This window comes from Belonocnema kinseyi, chromosome 7 (assembly GCF_010883055.1).
Source record: "Belonocnema kinseyi isolate 2016_QV_RU_SX_M_011 chromosome 7, B_treatae_v1, whole genome shotgun sequence".
Classification (NCBI taxonomy): Eukaryota; Metazoa; Arthropoda; class Insecta; order Hymenoptera; family Cynipidae; genus Belonocnema; species Belonocnema kinseyi.
Genome location: NC_046663.1, coordinates 51,716,241 through 51,734,152, shown reverse-complemented (window position 1 = coordinate 51,734,152; position 17,912 = coordinate 51,716,241). Strand labels below are relative to the sequence as shown.

Genomic DNA, 17,912 nt, shown 5'->3' with positions numbered 1-17,912 from the left:
TGAAGAATAATAAAACTAACTTTGCAGAAGAATTTTCTTATCATGTGAGACGTGATTATGAACTGCTTTAATTACAGGATGGCCACTGACTGGAAAAATTGGGAATTAACCTGGAATTTTTTTGAAAACCGAGAATTTTTAGAATTTCTTTCTACGTTTTGCAATAAATATCATCTCGCTTTGTAGAATATTCAAAAGTTGAATATTCGACTTTTTGGATTGAAAATACGCGTCTCATGATAGAAAAGTCATCTCTGTTGGTTAAAATTCGACAAATATTTGGTTTACAATTTTTATTATTATTTTTTAAAATTCAGCTAACTTTCTCAAAAAGTCGTTTTTTATGCTTGAAATTTAATTCTTTTTAATGGGAAAGTCTGCTATTATATTTTTTGAACAGAATTATTTTCTTTTCATTAAAAATTCAAATATTTTGTAGAACATTCGTCTTTTTGAACAGAAAATTAATCGTTTTTGGTTGAAAGTTAATTCTTTTTAATGTAAAAGCAACGATTATCTTTTTTGTTAAGATTTAGTCTCTTCAATAAAAATTCAAATATTTTGTAGAACATTCGTCTTTTTTAATTGAAAATTCGCCCTTTTTGGTTTGAAAATTCTCCTTTCATGGTTGAAAGCTAATTCATTTTAATTGAAAATTCTACAACTATCATATTTTTAGATCCGTTAAGCTGGCAGGACCACATTGCAAAAATTGAATGAAAACCTATAAGGAATTTAGGGCTCAATAAGGGCTGATTTAATGCCCCATTGCCAAATTTAATGCTCTCCGTTAAAAAAAAAACGGTGGTCATGCTAGCTTGACGTTAAGCTAGCAAAACCACACATAGAAAAAAAGAAATTTCTGAAAATTTCTTTGCTCTATAATTTGGGGATCATTTAGGACTCACTTAATGCCATAAGGTAGCAGGACCACACAAAGAAAACAACGTCTCAGGCAATATTTCTTTGTACAATAATTTAGGGCTTATTTAATGCCCTATTCTCAAATTTGATACTCCACATTTTGTTGAAAAAAACACAGGTTATTGTGCAAAGAAATATTGCCTGAGTAATTTTTTTCTATGTTAGGTCCTGCTAGCTTAACGTTAAGCTATCATGACCACAGGGTTTTTCTCAAAATTGTGAAGCATTAAATTTGGCAATAGGACATTAGGTGAGCCCTAAATGAGCTCTACATTATACAACAAAGAAATTTTTAGAATTTTTTTTTCTGTTAGCTTGTGTTAATGTTAAGCCCGCATGACCGCCGATTTTTTTTTGTTTAAATGGAGAGCATTAAATTTTGCAATAAGAAATTAAATGAGCCCTAAATTAATTACAGTGCAGGGAAATAGTGTGTAGGTTTTTCTTGTCATTCTGTTCTTTTTATTATTTAAAAAAGGATTGCATTTCATTACGGAACCAGATATCGTATCATTTTTTTTTTACAAAATCTGATAAATTTGAGTTTGTTTCAACAAAATTACGTACATTTAAACACATCACATTTTTGTTGGTCACACGTCAGTTGTCTTAACCAGTAATTATTTCAATGTTTTTATAATAATAATACCCTACAAGCATTGAGGGGAGATTCTGGCCATCCGTGTCTTTTTTTTTTATTTTTCAAAGAATTTTATTTCATAGTAAAAATAATGTGTTCCTTTCAAATTTTTACAGTGTAAAGTATAGAGGTTGAACTAATACAAAAAAATGTTTTTCTTTGTTTTTTATTGTATTTGTTTACAAAATGGTGGCCTGAAAAATGTCCTCCTTCCCGGTAATAAGCGTTGAATTCAGAAAAATTAAGAATTTGTATTCCTATGAATACGCGATTTTTCCTCCGTCTAAAAATCCCCCAACGGGAACAGAAAAAGTGCAAATCCTATTCCTCGCAATCGACTGAGTAAAATTTAACGAAAGCATTTATTTAACCTATTTTTCCATATCAAATCTTTTTATAACTTATAAATTCGAAAAATATTCAAATTTATATTTATTTATATTTTGATAATTTATTTAAACGTCTTAAAAAATGCAACAAAGAAATCTATGCAAATGTGTGAATTTAAATAATCTTAACTCTAGAGAGGCAGAGTTGAATTTGTGAGAATTAAAATGTCAGAATTTACATTCCGCATGAAGGAATTAAAACTTATTACACATATTTTGTGAACTTATCAAAAGGAATGAAATGAAATCAAAATATGACCACTTCTGAGGAATAAAAAATATCTCTGCGAGGTGCGTTACCGGTACAATTAGAAGGAATTAAATATATTGAAAACACGTTCTCTTTGGGAGAATAGAAAACTGTGTGGCAGTCGCTATGGAAATAGAAGTGAATAAGTTTAGGAGGTATCTTATTCTTATGGCAGCATTTTAGACAGATGGAAAAATCGTGCATTCAAAATACCCGGTAAGAAGCCTTGCATTAAAAATTATTAGAAAATTTGAATCCCTAAGAATGCTGCTTCTGTTCTTAGTTTTTTCATTCTAATTAGGCGGCGAAAATTATAAGATTTCAATCCCTTTTAAAGCCGATCGAAGCTGTCAGACGTAACCTCGAATACATTAAAAACACAATTTTCGTTTGAAGCATTAGAACGCGCTCTAAAAGCATGAAATTTGCCAAATCTAGTAGGATTGTATTAAAGAATACATTTCTTTATTGTCAAATGTTCGCTTTGTTCAAATATTATCAATTAAAAAATAAATAAAATCATGATAAAAAATTGAAAAAATTATTTTTCACCAGAAACCTTCTGTGTGGAAATTGATCCTGACATCGTAAAATGACCGACGCTATGTTTTAAAAAGCTTATTGCCTGATTATTATTCGAGCAAAAGTAAATAAACGTAGTAAAATTTGCTGAAGTAAAAGGGATTAAAATTTGTCTCATTCTTGGTTGCTTTGTGGTATTCAGCAAAATATTGTCAGCGTTAGGTAGAGAAAGGGATTCAATTTGAGAGCTAACTTCAACTGCCGTGGATATTCAAAACGGGAGGATAAAAAGGGGATCCAGAAGTATTCAATATTTCTCACGTTACCACTGAATGAATGAAATTTTTCAATACTTTTTAATGCAAGCCTTTTTACCGGGTAATAGAATAATCTTCACTTTTGCGCTGAAATCTGCAAATATTAATTTTTCTCTATTCTACGCTTATTACCGGGTTTCCAGCTGTTGCTCAAATATTTCGGGAACGGTTGACCTGAAATCAAAAAATAAAAAAGATTTATAACCTGTATAGTTATGGCTATCGTATGAACTACAATCATAAATTTTGTTTAGAAAAAATGGCGGATTTTTGAATTTTTGGACCACATTTTTGCAAGTTAAATTGTCCATAACTTTGTAAAATTGCAAGAACTTGAAGTTGTAATAAAAACGTTGGAAAAATTGAAATATTATTTTTAGTAACAAAAATATTTTTGTAAAATGTATGAAACGTATAATCATGAATTTTCTGTGTAATTTTCCCAAAATATATATTTATTTAACTTTTATTCTGATTTGCCTACAGATAAGATGTTTTCAAATTTATCCAACTTTTTTATTACAACTTCAAGTTCTTGCAATTCGAAAAGAAATTTTTTACGATTCATACTCGTAAGCTGTTGTCATACGGTGAAAAAAGGCTTTAAAATGAGCCCAAGAACATTGAAAAATGTTGACTATTTCGGAAGTTATTGAAAATTTAAGAAAACATTAAAATTTACACTATTTTTGCAATATCTACTTAAAAACTAGACAAATTGGCTTCACCCTGGGCTTATTTTAAACAGAATTTCAAAAACAATCAACCTTTTAAAGAGACTTTTTTAGCTCCGGTATAATTAAAGCGATAAATACAAAAAAAAGATTTTTCTAAGTGAGTCCAAACTTTTGCAGGGCAGTGTATATCCTAATTATTATGCATAATTATTATTTATCTACAAACATTATCATCTTTTCGCAGTTACCCTGAATTCCCTATAGGTTGTTAGTCCATTTTTGCAATGTATATTTTTGGTCCTGAATTCATCTCTTTTGGCTAACAATTTTAGTACCAATTTAATTCCTTTCAATAGAAATGTCTACTATTCTATTTTTTGCTTAGAATTAATTTCTTTTCATTAAATATTCAACTATTTTGTAAAACACTCGTATATTATACATTTTAAAGTGTAAAATACTTTCATGTTTTTGGTCCAGAATTCATCTCGTTTAGTTAAAATTCTACTATTTGTTTCAAAATTTAATTATTTTGTAAAAGAGTCACCTTTTTTGGCCCATTTTTTTCTCAAACATACGACTTTTTAGCTAGAAAACTAAACTTTTTTCTTGAAAATTGGTCTTTTGGGTTGAAAAATCATCTTCTTTACTGAAAATTTAACTATTTTATGAAAAATTCAATATATTTCGTCTTGAAATCTTAGGTATATGATCCTCGACACTCATTTTATTTAAAGAAATGTATTCTCCTTATTATTCACCTATTTTGTTAAAAAAATCGCACTGTCTAAATCTAAGTCTAAATCACTTTTACAATAATTATTTACATTATTGTATATTCTACCTTGGAGTTTTCAAATGTTTAATTCTTTTCATAATGTATATAATAAATCAATTAGGATTCAATAATTACTCATATAAACTCTCATAAGTCAGCCAGGAAAAATGTAACTTTTTATCGGGAAAACGCCTGGATTTTCTAAAAAGTTTGTGTGATAAATTTGGTGATTTGAAAGTTCCCGGTAAAAATGACAGTTCGTTGATTGGTTGATATTATGAAATGAGAACTACTGTTGAAAAATGCATCATGGCGGACATGCGCAGCGCTATCGCGTTTCAATTATAAGTTCCATAAGTTCATGACACAACAAACCATGGTCCCGCCAATTTGATGCTCAAATACGTACGACTTGGAGTGACTTGGCGTGAACCGACACCCCCCACCATACTCACTGCATTGACGTGAATGGAAGGGGAAACCCACTGCCGCACTCGATCCAAGATGTCAGAAAGGTCGGGTGCCCTAGGGTGCGGAATCTGATTGGTTGACTTATTTTTACTTGCGCCTGGCAGGACCATGTTTTGTTTGGTTGGATCATGCATAAGACGACAAGGCATATAAGTTCAAGCAAGTTTGAGTGGTGGCGATGTGAATAGCGAATTGTGATGTGTTGAGATTTTCGTGCAGTGAAAAGTGTTAAATATTCACTCTGTGATCTAATCAAAATTGAACTTTTAAAAAACGGGCAAATCCTCTACCAAAATCGAGTGTAATTCCTCCTTTCGACCAAGCAGATATTGTCGTACCTGCAGGTATGTTTTGACAGATTGCTTTCTTTTTTTTTTGCTTATTGTGTACGTGTTAAAGTCAATTGACGTGATTAAATTAAGAGCTTGTGCAGGGAAGCTAAAGAGATTTTGATTACTTTTTTTGTGTTTACGGAAAGAATTTTATTGTATAATTGTTTCATCAAAACGTAACCTCTTTAACGAATTTTCTTGGGGCCAAAGTGACTCCGCGATATCAACTTGTCATTCCGTTTTCTTTATCGTAAAGATTATTTTAGCTTTCGTATTCTATAGATTACAATATTTCTATCAATTTGGACCGTATCTTGGGTTTTAAAACTAATAATGAAATATTGGTATATGTAGGCATGCGAAGAATGTTCAATTCTTGTGTTTTTAGTTTGACATTTGCAATTTAAATCACAAATAAAATCAACTACAATGAATAATTATAGCATGTGTTAAAGGATTTTCATTCAATTAAATCATTTTTAAATTCTGATGTTTGAGAATCTTATTTCTTGCAGCCAAAGATGGTTAAACTTTATGCTTTGACGATTTTATACAAAGGGCCAACGTCAGCGACAGCCCTAAAATCAGCCTACGAAGTAGACGCTTTTTCGTATTTTCAAAGAGGTAGTGTCAAAGAGTTTATGGCATTCGTCAGTAAAACCATAACAGAAAGGACTCAAATTGCTGCCAGACAAAGTGTAAAGGAAGGAGGTAAAATTTATAACTTTCTTCATTCCCTCTTCATAATTTGCAAGTTGCATGTCTTTACTGCTGCATTTTGATTCACTTTTGTTCGAAGCCACAAATAAGTAAATCCATTTTTTTTGCAATAAAATTATATTTGAAAGTCCCGCAATCCCCATGAAGTTGAAAACGTATTTTCATAAGAGATGAAGACGTTTTTGTGAATTTTATTCAGAATCATCAATACGAGCTGAATCGAATTGAAATTCAACATTTCTCTTTATAATTGTAAATAAAATTGCCATAGAATATGAATAAAATATTAATTTTCAAATATTACCCCCTTACGTCTATTTTATAGGATCCCAAAAAAACCATAAGTAATAAAATGGATTCTGCGAGTTTTTGACGCTAATTATGATTGTTGGCGGTTCTTTACATGAAAATTGTTTTTAATACATAAAATACTACTTTATACTGATAAAGACATGTTTAAATGATTTGTTATTTTTTAAGCAATTTTCTCTTAGAATAGAGTTAGAAAATCGCGTGTTCAACTTGAATGATGCTAGAAAGTTGTATTTTTTTCTGAAATTTTCAACTTTTTGCCCACTTTTAACATACATAATTGTTTGAACAATTTATTATGATTCATAACTATCTTCTCTTGGAGTAATGCTAGCAAGTTGCGGATTTTTCTGAAATTTTGAGCTTTTCTTTGACTTTTTCGTCAGGCAGCAAATAATAAATATTAATATTCATTTCAGCAAAAAGGCTTTTGGTAAATATTTCAAGCGAAATTTAAATTTAATACGATTCATATAGAAAATTTGATGAATCTTTCAAATATCTGTTTTATTTCAGAAAAATATATTCGCAAAAAAGGAAGAGATTCTTTAAAATATGATTCTCTCTAATCTTTCTTTATTATTTGTTTCTAACTAAGAAGTCAAAGAAATGCTCAAAATTTCAGGTGGGAAAAACCGCAATTTTCTAGTACTTATCGAAGAGAAGATGGTTGTAAAAAATAATAAGCTGCTTTAACAAATATTTTTGTTAACTTGTATTCATTATTACCTTATTAGGTAAAATTTCGACGAAAAATTTTAAATTTCAGGAACGCCGCAATTAAATGACCCTAATATAGATGAATATATCATAAACAATAATGATTTGTTTAAACAATTATGATTGATAAATTTAATTAATTATTAAGTGATTTCAAGTGTAATGTGGACAAAACGTTCAAAATTTCAGAAAAAATCGCAACTTCTAGCATTACTCAGAGAGAATATTTTTAACAATAATAATAAATTGTTCATAAACCTATATAAAATGATAAGGTTTTATGATATTTGAAGAGATTTCACAGGATTATATAAAATTTCCGACGATTTTTATGATTTTCAGGGATTTTAAAGGTCTTAAATTATTGTAATCAGTTTTCAGGATTTTTGTAAATATCATATAATTTCACGGGATTTTATAATATTCAAGTTTATTTAAAAGAATTTGTGCAAGGGAAATGTGTTATTTTGTAAGATTTCAAATATTTGAAGAGATTTGAAATTATTATTGCAATTCGCCCTGAATTCTTTTAATTCTTTGGAATATTTTTCAATTTGTTTAATTCACTCGAATTTTTCTCAATTTCCTCAGTGCGATAGATTTTTTAAAAAAGTTTTTATTTAATTGACCATAAGGATCAACTGATAAAATTTTCAAAGGATTTGAACTGTTTTAAGGTATTTTTTCAAATATCTTGCCATTTACAAGAGCTTTATAAAAATTAAAAGGATTTTAATATGTATTTTATGAATTTTTAAAAGATTCCCAATTTTTTGATCGATTCCAATAATTTGAAGGGATTTCAAGGACTGAAATACTATAGGGCGTTTAAAAATATTTCAAGTAATTTTCAAGAGATTTAAATAATTTCCAGAGATTTCAAAGTGTTGATCGCGAAAAAAGTACTCTGTGAAGATGACAAAAAGTTCCCTTTCGTCTATATTTTATCCAATAGAGATTGTGCGGCCTGTCTTAATCATATCCAGCAGTTAATTGCAATAATCAAATTTTTCAGAGTACATGTGCCATGTTTACGTAAGAGGAGATAGTCTCGCAGGAGTTCTTATATCTGATCACGAGTATCCGAATAGAGTTTCGCACACGTTAATCACGAAAGTATTAGATGAATTTGCAGCGAGGTATCCAACGGATACGTGGCCCACATTAAACGAATCGGCAGTCGATTTTCAACAAAGTAACGTTTACCTGGCCAAATATCAGAACCCGAGAGAAGCAGACGCTCTTACGAAAATGCAGAACGACTTAGATGAAACGAAAATCATTCTGGTAACAAAATTCAAATATTTTCAGGGGTAGATCGAGGGTTTAATTACTCATGAAACCTTTTACTATACCTTGTAATCCCTGCCCTCTTAAAACAAATTATAGGAATTTCAGTATATTATGTATGTCTATAATGATTTTCTTATAATTTTTTCATGCTTCTAGAAAAATCATTATAGAAATAAAGAATGTTTGTTTTTAACGTTGTGTCCAGAGAATGAATAATTTTCAATGAATAATTAAATTTTGTTCCAAGCGGTTTCTACGTATTACAATAATTAAAGGAAAGGAGATTAATATTTATAGGATCTGTAATTGTTTGAGAAATTTTGGGGTATTTAACCAATTTCAGTGTGTTTCAACCGATTTTAACAGATTATAAAATAAATTTTGTTTAAAGTCGGCGAATTTTTTCGAGAGCGTGCTACATTTTTTTAAAATTGCAATCTTAATTTGAATAGCAATGATTCTTTATATGTAAAAGTAGCTTTATATTATTGTATTTAATTATTTTGTCCAAAAATGTTTTTTTTGTTTGAAATCAATTTTTTAAAACTGAAAATTCAAGAATCTGGTTATAATTCATGTATCTTGTTGAAGATTTTTTTGTTTTGATTGAATCCCACTGTTTGTGGTTAGAAATTTAAATCTTCTTTGGTTCAAATGTCAACTCACACATTTTTGGTTTCAAATTAATCTTTTTTGAATGAAGATTTAATTATTTGTTTGAGAGTTGCTCTTTAGTTAAAAATTAATTTGTTGTTGTTAAAGGTTCATCATTTTAACTTAAAATTGATCTCCTTGGTTGAAAAATGAGGAATTTGATTGGAAACTCGTTTGCTTGTTTATTTGGTTGTTGAACATTATTTTTTTAATGGAAATATAACTATTCAATATTTGTATGAAAAATTATTTTTTTAGTTGAAAATTGTGATTTTTTTTCGTAGGAATTAATTTTCCGGGATGGAAATTAACTTTTTAGTTGGAAATTTAATGATTCTGGTTAAAGATTCATCATTTTGGTTGCAAATTCATGATTTTCGTTTCAAATAAAACTAGTCCAGTTTGAAGATTCATCATTTTAGTCGTTTGAAAATTCATTTTCTTAATCTATAATACATGTATTTAATTTTCTATGAAATTAGTCTTCTTTGCAAATATTTCGCAATATTTGCAAATATGTTGTTGAACATTCATGTATTTGGTTGAAACTTCTCTTTGTGGTAGAAAATATATCTTCTTGGTTGTAAATAAAACTACTTGGTTCAAAATTGTATTCTTTTCCCTAAAATTTAGCTTTTGTTTAAAATCCATGTTTCCAGGTGCAAATGCATCATTTTAGTTGGGAATTCATTAGTTTGTTTGAAAATTCAAATTTTTGGTTGAAAATTAGTCTTTTATAGTGAAAAATTTAACTTTTTTGTTAAAAAATTCATTTTTTTAACTCGCCTTTCTTGGTAGATAATTAATCTTCCTGTTTGAAAATGAATCGTCGTTTAAAAATTGAATTTTTTGACTAAAAATTCAAAGATTGCATTTAAATGTTGATCATTTCAGGAATTAATTTGTTTTTATCGAAAATAAAACTGCTTGGCTAAAATTTAAGTTAAATTTGTTTTAGAAATAAATCTGTTTTTTTTTGTACAAATAATTTTATTTATTGAAAATTTAACTAGTCTAGTTTTCATTGTAAACTTATCTTTTTTAGTTCAAAATGTATCTATTTGTTTAAAAATTGATCTTTTTCTGTTGAAAATTCAACTGTTTGATTGACAATTAATGTATTTTTTTTTAAACCTTATTTTTGGTAGAAAATTTTTCTTTTCGGTTGAAACTTCGACTATTTGGTTAAAAATGCATCTATCTGTTTGAAAATTCAAATTTCTGCTTGAAAAGTTAGGAGTTTGAAGCGGTTTCAATTGAATTTAATATAGTGCCCACATTATTTTACCTAAATATGCAATGAATTTTAAGTACATATAAGTAGATAAAATAACAATTTGAATTATTATTCAAATTCATGGACTTTAAAGACAAATTTAAGAAATTATTATGTTTTTAGTATTATTTAATTAATCCATCGTGCTCAAATATTTCAGAATATCTTGTAGTATTAATTAAGTCCCTATAAACTAAAAAAAAACATTATTGATAATAAACTCGCAAAAAAGTATAGCTGGAAAAAACTTGATAAGCCTGGAAAGAACTTGGAATTCTCAGGGTCTTTTTCCCCCGGAATTGTATGGACACTCTAGATTCGCAGTTTCTCTACTTTTGACATGAATTTCTTCAATATTTTTGTATATTTTATCCCAATACTGATTTTCCTATAATTGTTTTCTTTATAGTGATTTTCCCATAATCCATGGAATCTTTCGCAATCCCATGCAATCTAGTGTACGCAAAAAGTTCGAGTAATTAATCCCTACGGGTACTTTAAACTTTAATTACTTTAAGCGATTAAATTTGTTGAACCCGGTATTAAAATAATGTTTTGCGTTTTCAGCACAGTACATTGGAGGCAGTTTTGCAACGAGGGGAAAAGCTCGACGATTTGGTTTCCAAGTCGGAGGGCCTTAGTATTCAGTCAAAAGCCTTTTACAAAACAGCTCGTAAGACTAATTCCTGCTGCAGTTTAACGGCTTAGAAAATTTATCCGAGTATCATAATTTTCATAACCATCGTGTCACTCTCAATGTGCAAGAAAGTATCCTTCAGAGAATCTGATGTCAATGTTGGTCGATTCCGTGAATGTGAGATATGTTTAGGATGAACCAAAGAATCATCTTTAAAAATGATTTCAGAATCGTTTGCGGAAAGGTTTTGTGTACTTTAAAAAAATGTGACAGTGCCAAAACTATGTTTTGTAAATAGAACGGTATACTTTGCTCTATTCAATGATTTTCTCAGATCTATGTTTCATGATGAAACTTATCCGATTTCCATGAGATGAGCCGATTATTTCCATCTTATGAAATTTGTACTAGTAAACGGCTCTATATGAAATAACATTCCGAAATCGTTTCGTCTATCTAGTTGCTTAAGGTCGTAAGCCACGCCATTTTGAAAAATCACTTTTTTATTGCAGCCCATAGTGGAACTTCAAAAAATTTATAATTTGATCGAAGCTTCCAAGAATCAGGCATTTCGAGAAAATATATCAAAAATCATTCAGCGTTTTTCTCAAATCACTTTTTAGTTACCTTTTCAAGATTATCACTATATTCAATTTTTTAGATGAAGTCATTGTAGTCACTTTTTTCAGTAAATAATTCATGGGTTAATTAATATTCAGTATGTACTCTATACCTATGTATGATTTGTTATTAATTATTTTGAAATATTTCAGGGTATTTTTAAAGATTTAAGAGAAATGTTTAATAGCTTACAGTAATTTGAAGGGACTTTTTAAAATTTTAGGGTGTTTTTGAAAATTATAAGGGATTTTTAGCGGCCTTTTTAAAAGTTTCAAGGGATTTCAAAAGATTTAAAAGATTCCGAGTAATTTTTAATAAATTTCAATAGTTTGAAGAGATTTCAAATTATTTCAAATATTTTACTTTATTTCTAAACATTCGAAGAAATTTCCAAGAGCTTTAAAAAGGTTCGAAAGATTTCAAAGTATTTGAAATTTAAAAAAAAAATGTCAAGGATTTTTTTGACTATTTTTATTAGTTATAAGGATTTCAATGATTTTTGAATTATTATTAATTTATCCTGATTTTTAAAAAATATTTTCGAATTCTTTTAATTGTATTTAAATTCATTTAATAAAATGTTCAAAGGATTTGAAATATTCTAGGGTATTTTTTTAATTCCTTGCCATTTTCAAGAGTTTTGACAAATTTCAAAGGATTTTTACGGATTTGAAATATTTTAGGACATTTTAAAAGATGCCTAGATATTTTTTATATTTGAAAGGACTTCAAAGACTTTGAAATATTTTACGGCATTGTAAAAGATTCTAAAGCATTTCTAACAGATTTAATCAATTTCGAGAGATTTCCAAGGATTTTAATAATTTGAAGGGATTTTTTTTATTATTTCAAATTTATTTAAATTATTTTGAATTGTTTTTTAATCATTAGCAACTTTTTTGGTTAGAAATTAGTAGGATTTCAACGCTTTGAGATGTTCAAATATTTTCTGGAATTCGCCTTGAATTCGTATTAATTTATCCTAGATTCTTTTGAGTTCTTCTAAATTCACGCGATTCTGCTAAATTAATTAAATTTTTAACCAGTTTTTGTTTTAATTCATCTTGAAGTCTTTAAAACTCGCCTTAAATTCTTAGGCATTTCATCAAATTCTGTTGAATTCTGTTTAATTTATCTAACACTTACTTAATACAATGCATTTTGAAATATTTTAAATTATTTTAAATTCAGCTTGATTAAAAAAAATTAATTTCATCGAACGCTTCTCATTTCGCTTAAATTGCCTTAAATTTACTTACATTTTACTGAAATTAATGGAAATTTTAAAATTATTTCCAATTTTAAAAAATTCTTTTTTGGTTGTAAATTAGTAGGATTTCAAAGATTAGAAGAGATTTGAAATTATGTTTTTGAATTTACCCTGTATTCCCTGGAATTCATTTGAGTTTTTCTAATTTACTTGAATTCTTCTAAATTTACTCAATTCTACTGAATTCAATGGATTTTTTGTTTAATTTTAAAAAGTTTTTATGTAATTGTTCCAGAAGTATTTCAACCTTATCTTAAATTACTGGACACTTTATGAATTTTTTTGTATTCCTTTGAATTTTTTCTAAGCTCATTTTAAAGTTACTGAATTCAATTAAGTTTTTTTTTTCATTTTTTAAGAAATTGTTTTCAATTCATTTGAATTTTTGAAATTCACCTAGAATGGAATTTTTTGATTAAAAAGTGTTTTGAATTTATTTGAATTTCTTAATGTTTAAGAACGAAAAAAGTACCTTTGGTCGTTATAGATCATCCGACAGGAACTGTGCAGCCTGCTACCGTCACACAAATTAATTCCTTAGGTATATTTAAAATAATTCATATTTTAAATAAATTACCAGAATAATTACTATTAAGCTTTTTCATGTAAATTTTTACCTAGAAGACTTCATATTTATTTGAAATATATATTTTTTGCTTCCTGTAAAATTTTGTTTTTGTGGCTTACGACCTGTTGTAGTTAGATGGACGATTTATCAAAGTTGCATACAAATCATTGTATCCATTTACTTATTTTACTGGCTGCGCTACGTGAATTCTTCTCCAGTATTTTCGTTGCTTCGGAGTTTGAAGTTTGAATAGAACTACCTAGAAGAAATTATTGCAATTTATTTGAAAGTTTGCACAAATAACGACGAAACTTTAAAAGTTCTTAGTAATTTATTGCAATGTTCCGAATGTGAGAAACGTGTTATATTGCTGTTTGTATTTTGTGACGATGTAAACCGAAACAAAAATATTTACCCTGGAAATTTACAGAGTCTCAACGTCTGAAATTTATTGAAACTCAATGTATTTGAAAGATATAAATGTATTATAATGTATGTACAATATCAAGTTACTTATACATACTCTTATAATTATAAAGTTGGAAAAATGTTCTCCTGCTTCGATTCATTTAAATATAACGATATATTTTGAAGGGTTGAAAGTCTAGGCTGTTCTTTTGAACTAAACATCCTCTTGTAAAAGGTACAAAGTCAGCACGTCCAGCGATTCCTAGGAACAAAATTCAAGATCTTTTCGGGTTTTCCAGGTTGAGAAATCAAGTTTTCCAGGTCTCCTTTTTTTAAATCAAATAATCAAATACCCGTTTGTTATACATATAAAAGATGAAACATTTCATTTTTTAATTGACCAACATTTTCTGAAGAAAGCAGAATCATAAATGAACGAATTCTTTATTTTTTTGACGTAAGTTGTCTTTGTGGACTTTTACAATCTTTTGAAATCTTTGTGACTTCGCTGAAATAATTTGAAGTATTTACAATCTTTATGAAATATTGAAATTTCTGTCAAATATTTTTAAATTGTTGTAAAATCTTTGAATTCTTTAAAAAAATTTGAAAATATTCTGAAATTTCAGAATATTTCAAAGATTTGCAACGACTTCAAATATTTTAATGATTTCAAATGAATACAAAAGATTTCAGACAAATATTTCAGATACTTGAGCGAGATGTCAAAGATTTCCAAAAAGGTTCAGTTCACCAGATTTCAAATAATTTCAAAGATTTCAAATAATTACAAAAATTTTAGAGTAATTCCAAAAATTTCAAAAGATTTTCAATATCTCAATAATTTTAAGTGAATACAAAATATGTCATAAATACTTCGTAGAATCCTTAAAAATGTCAAGAAGGGTACATTAGACTGAAATAAAAAACATTTCCAAGATTTTAAAAAGGTTCACATTTTTTAAGAAAATTTCACAAATATTTCAATAATTTAAAACATTTTAAAGATATCAAAGATTTCATGACAATTCAAAGGTTTTAAACAATTCAATGATTTTAAACGAATAAAAAGTTTTCACAAATATTTCATAAAGATTTCAAAGATTTTACAGAAATTATAAACGATTTTATAAATATTTCAAGTTCAAAGATTTCAAAAAGGGTACAGTACACCAAATTTCAAAGCTTTCGAAACATTTTCAATATTTTAAACGATTTCAAATTTGCTAAGAAGATTTCAAAAGTTTTATAGATATTGAGCATGTCCCAATTATTTCAAAGATTTGACCAAAATTTCAACAGATTTTACAAATATTGTAATGATTTTAATGATTTCAAATGAATGCAACAGATTTCAAAAAGGTTACAGTAAACCATATTTCAAAACATTTTGAAGACTTTAAACGATTTCAAATTATTACAAAAGGTTTCAGAAATATTTCAAATATTTCATAGAGATGACAAAAGAATGTAAGATTTAAATTAGTTTCAGTATCAGATTTCAAAACATTTGAAAGACTTTAAATAATTTCAAAATTTTTTTTTAAATTCCAAAAAGATTTACAATATTTCAATAAGTGTAATCTTTTGTATTTATTTGAAATCTTTGAATTTAAAATATTTATCAAATTTTTATAAAATCTTTTGTATTCATTTGAAATCATAAGAAAATTTTAAATGTTGTAAAATCTGTGAAATGTTTATAAATCTTTGAATTATTTTTTTTTGAAATTTCTTGAAAACTTTTGAAATTGTTTAAAATCTTGTAAATCTGGTGTGATGTGCCCTTTTTCAAATCATTGCAATTCTTGAAATCTTCTGCAATCCTTATGAATTCTTTGAAATATTTGCGAAATTTTTCTGAAATCTTTTGTGTTCACTTAAAATCATTAAAATACAGAATTGAAATCTTTGGGCAATATTTTGAAATCATTAAAAATCTTTGAACTGTTTTGAAATTTTTGAGATCTGCTCTACTTTCCCTTTTTTTAAATATCTAAAATCCTTGAAATCTTTTTAAAGTTTTCAAATCTGTGAAATCTTGTCAACACGACTTTTTCACATCATTGAATTATTTTCAAGTGTTTGAAATTCGTGAACTCTTTTCGAAATGTTAAAAATTATTTTAAATATTATAAAAGCTTCGAAATCTTGAGCATTATTTTGTAACCTTTTGAGATCTGGTGTATATTTAAAAACTGGATGTTCAATCCCTCAAAAACTGTTTTAAAAGCAAAAGAAGAAGTAGAATTCAAGGTTATCGTGATAAATTCAAGGAGTTTTCGCTGGGCACCCTGAAAGTAAATATTTCAGATAATAAGGTTTTGAAATAAAAAGCTGTTATTTTGGTTTGAATGTTTTTAAATAGATACCTAATTATAATGTGCTCAACAATTTAAATTAAAAATTACACTCGTATATTATATATAATTTTTCAAATATACGATTCGAATCTTCCATTTTTTATTGAGCTGCTTCCAACAAATTTTTTTTTGGTTTAAGTGGCATGTAATTTGGATCCCAAGCATCCCGAGGAGCATACTGAAACATAAAAGACTTTAAATATTGTTCTTAATTTAAAAAATAAAGTAAAGCGATTTTGTAAAATTACCTTTTTTAGCACTTCGTGCCTTATGTATGATTCTTCTGCTGTTACTATTAATTCATCAGCAATCAATTGCTGAAGCATTAAATAGAGTAACATCTGTTCTTGTTGATCACTGTATTTTCTTCTTCGCTCTGTCCACATGACGTTAGCCACGAGGTCCCAATCCATCATTTTTTTACTATCTTGCGGTTGTTCATCAAATTTCAGCGTTTCAATGTCTTCGACAATGACCTCGAAATCTCCACCGCGAGAGTAATCATAAATTAATATGTTAGCGTGTTCGTCCATTTTCTTTAGGAAATCGTACTTGTAATTATTTTCGAGGTCAGTTAGGAATTTTTCATTGAAGATTTTCGACTCGCCTGGGATATTGCGCTTCTTTATTTTCTCCTGAATAAATAGGACAGACCGGAATTCAAAATTCGAAAATTTTAATCCCATAATATCCATATAATATATATAATTCAATAAAGTTCTATGTCAAAAACTAAACGCCTTTCAATTCCGCTGGGATTCGAAAGCTCCTGGGTTCGAATCCCAGAGGAGTTAAAAGGCGTTTCTTTCTTCACAGAGAGTTTTATTCAATGTCTAATTTAAAAAAATCATCTTCTCTCAGTAATGTAAACATATTTCGAGGATTTAATTAGAAAAAAATGTGTACAATTTTTATTTTAACAGTTTTAAAAATAATTAGTTGATTTGTTACCTTTTTCTATTATATCGTTCAGCTTGCAATGCGTAATTCGAAAGACTTTCACTTCAAAAATTTGGGTTTGAATTTTTAAGTGAAATTTCTCATTTAAAGAATTTTTAAATGCAGTTGTAAAGACTTAAAAAATAAAACAAATACCAACTGTGAATATAAATTACAATGATTTTTCCAAATTTAAGTGTAAACTGAGGATTAACAAGTGAATAGTAATTGATTATACAAGACAATTCGGAATGTGTTTAAAATGTAAGCATTTTCAGACAATAACGCTAAAAATTAAACTTGTTTCAATTGAAAAGCCTTAGTAAGGAAACAAACGAAATTGCTTTTATTAATTAATTAATTAAAATTAAAGGCTTTTACGACATTTGAAATATTCTTTTAATCTAAAATTTTAAAATCGAAATGATCGAAATTTTGTAATTAGGAAAAAGAACAATAATCGCTTATAATTTAGAGATATTTGACTGTTCATTTTAGAAGCTCGGAAAAAATTTTCGAAATAATTTAAATTTAAAAAAAATGTAATACAACATTTAGGTTTTTCCAAATTTCAAAATGAAATTTTTAAGATTTTTTAAGGATTTTAAACTGTCTAAAATAATTTAATTCTTAATTTAAGAAGTGTTCTGTTTATAAAAAAAATTTAATCGTTCAATTATTAATAATTCTGACTTAGAATTACTTAAAATGATTTGCTATTACCTTAAATGGAGAAAGGGGGAGGGTCGGTAAGGCCGGTTTTTGGCCTAATTTATTTTTGGACCAAAAAATCTGAAAAAATCATGGTAGTATCTTATAAGTATCCCGAGT

At 27.8% G+C, this 17,912-nt stretch overlaps 2 protein-coding genes across 2 annotated transcripts in view; one reads left to right on the top strand and one right to left on the bottom strand.

Moving 5' to 3' along the window:
- Positions 1–5,044: 5,044 nt before the first annotated feature.
- On the top strand, positions 5,045–11,355 carry LOC117176164 (synaptobrevin homolog YKT6). Its single transcript, XM_033366253.1, has 4 exons — positions 5,045–5,312; positions 5,816–6,011; positions 8,068–8,339; positions 10,843–11,355. Exons 2-4 carry the CDS (start codon positions 5,822–5,824, stop codon positions 10,981–10,983), a joined length of 603 nt encoding a protein of 200 aa, XP_033222144.1. The 5' UTR covers positions 5,045–5,312; positions 5,816–5,821; the 3' UTR covers positions 10,984–11,355.
- Positions 11,356–16,174: 4,819 nt separating this feature from the next.
- Positions 16,175–17,912, bottom strand: part of LOC117176998 (NADH dehydrogenase [ubiquinone] 1 alpha subcomplex subunit 10, mitochondrial) — a 10,026-nt gene continuing 8,288 nt past the window's right edge. The window contains exons 3-4 of the mRNA XM_033367443.1: positions 16,391–16,777; positions 16,175–16,320 (exon numbers count right to left, since the gene is read on the bottom strand). Coding sequence (XP_033223334.1) covers positions 16,243–16,320; positions 16,391–16,777 — 465 coding nt within the window. The 3' untranslated portion in view covers positions 16,175–16,242. The remainder of the gene's footprint in view (positions 16,321–16,390; positions 16,778–17,912) is intronic.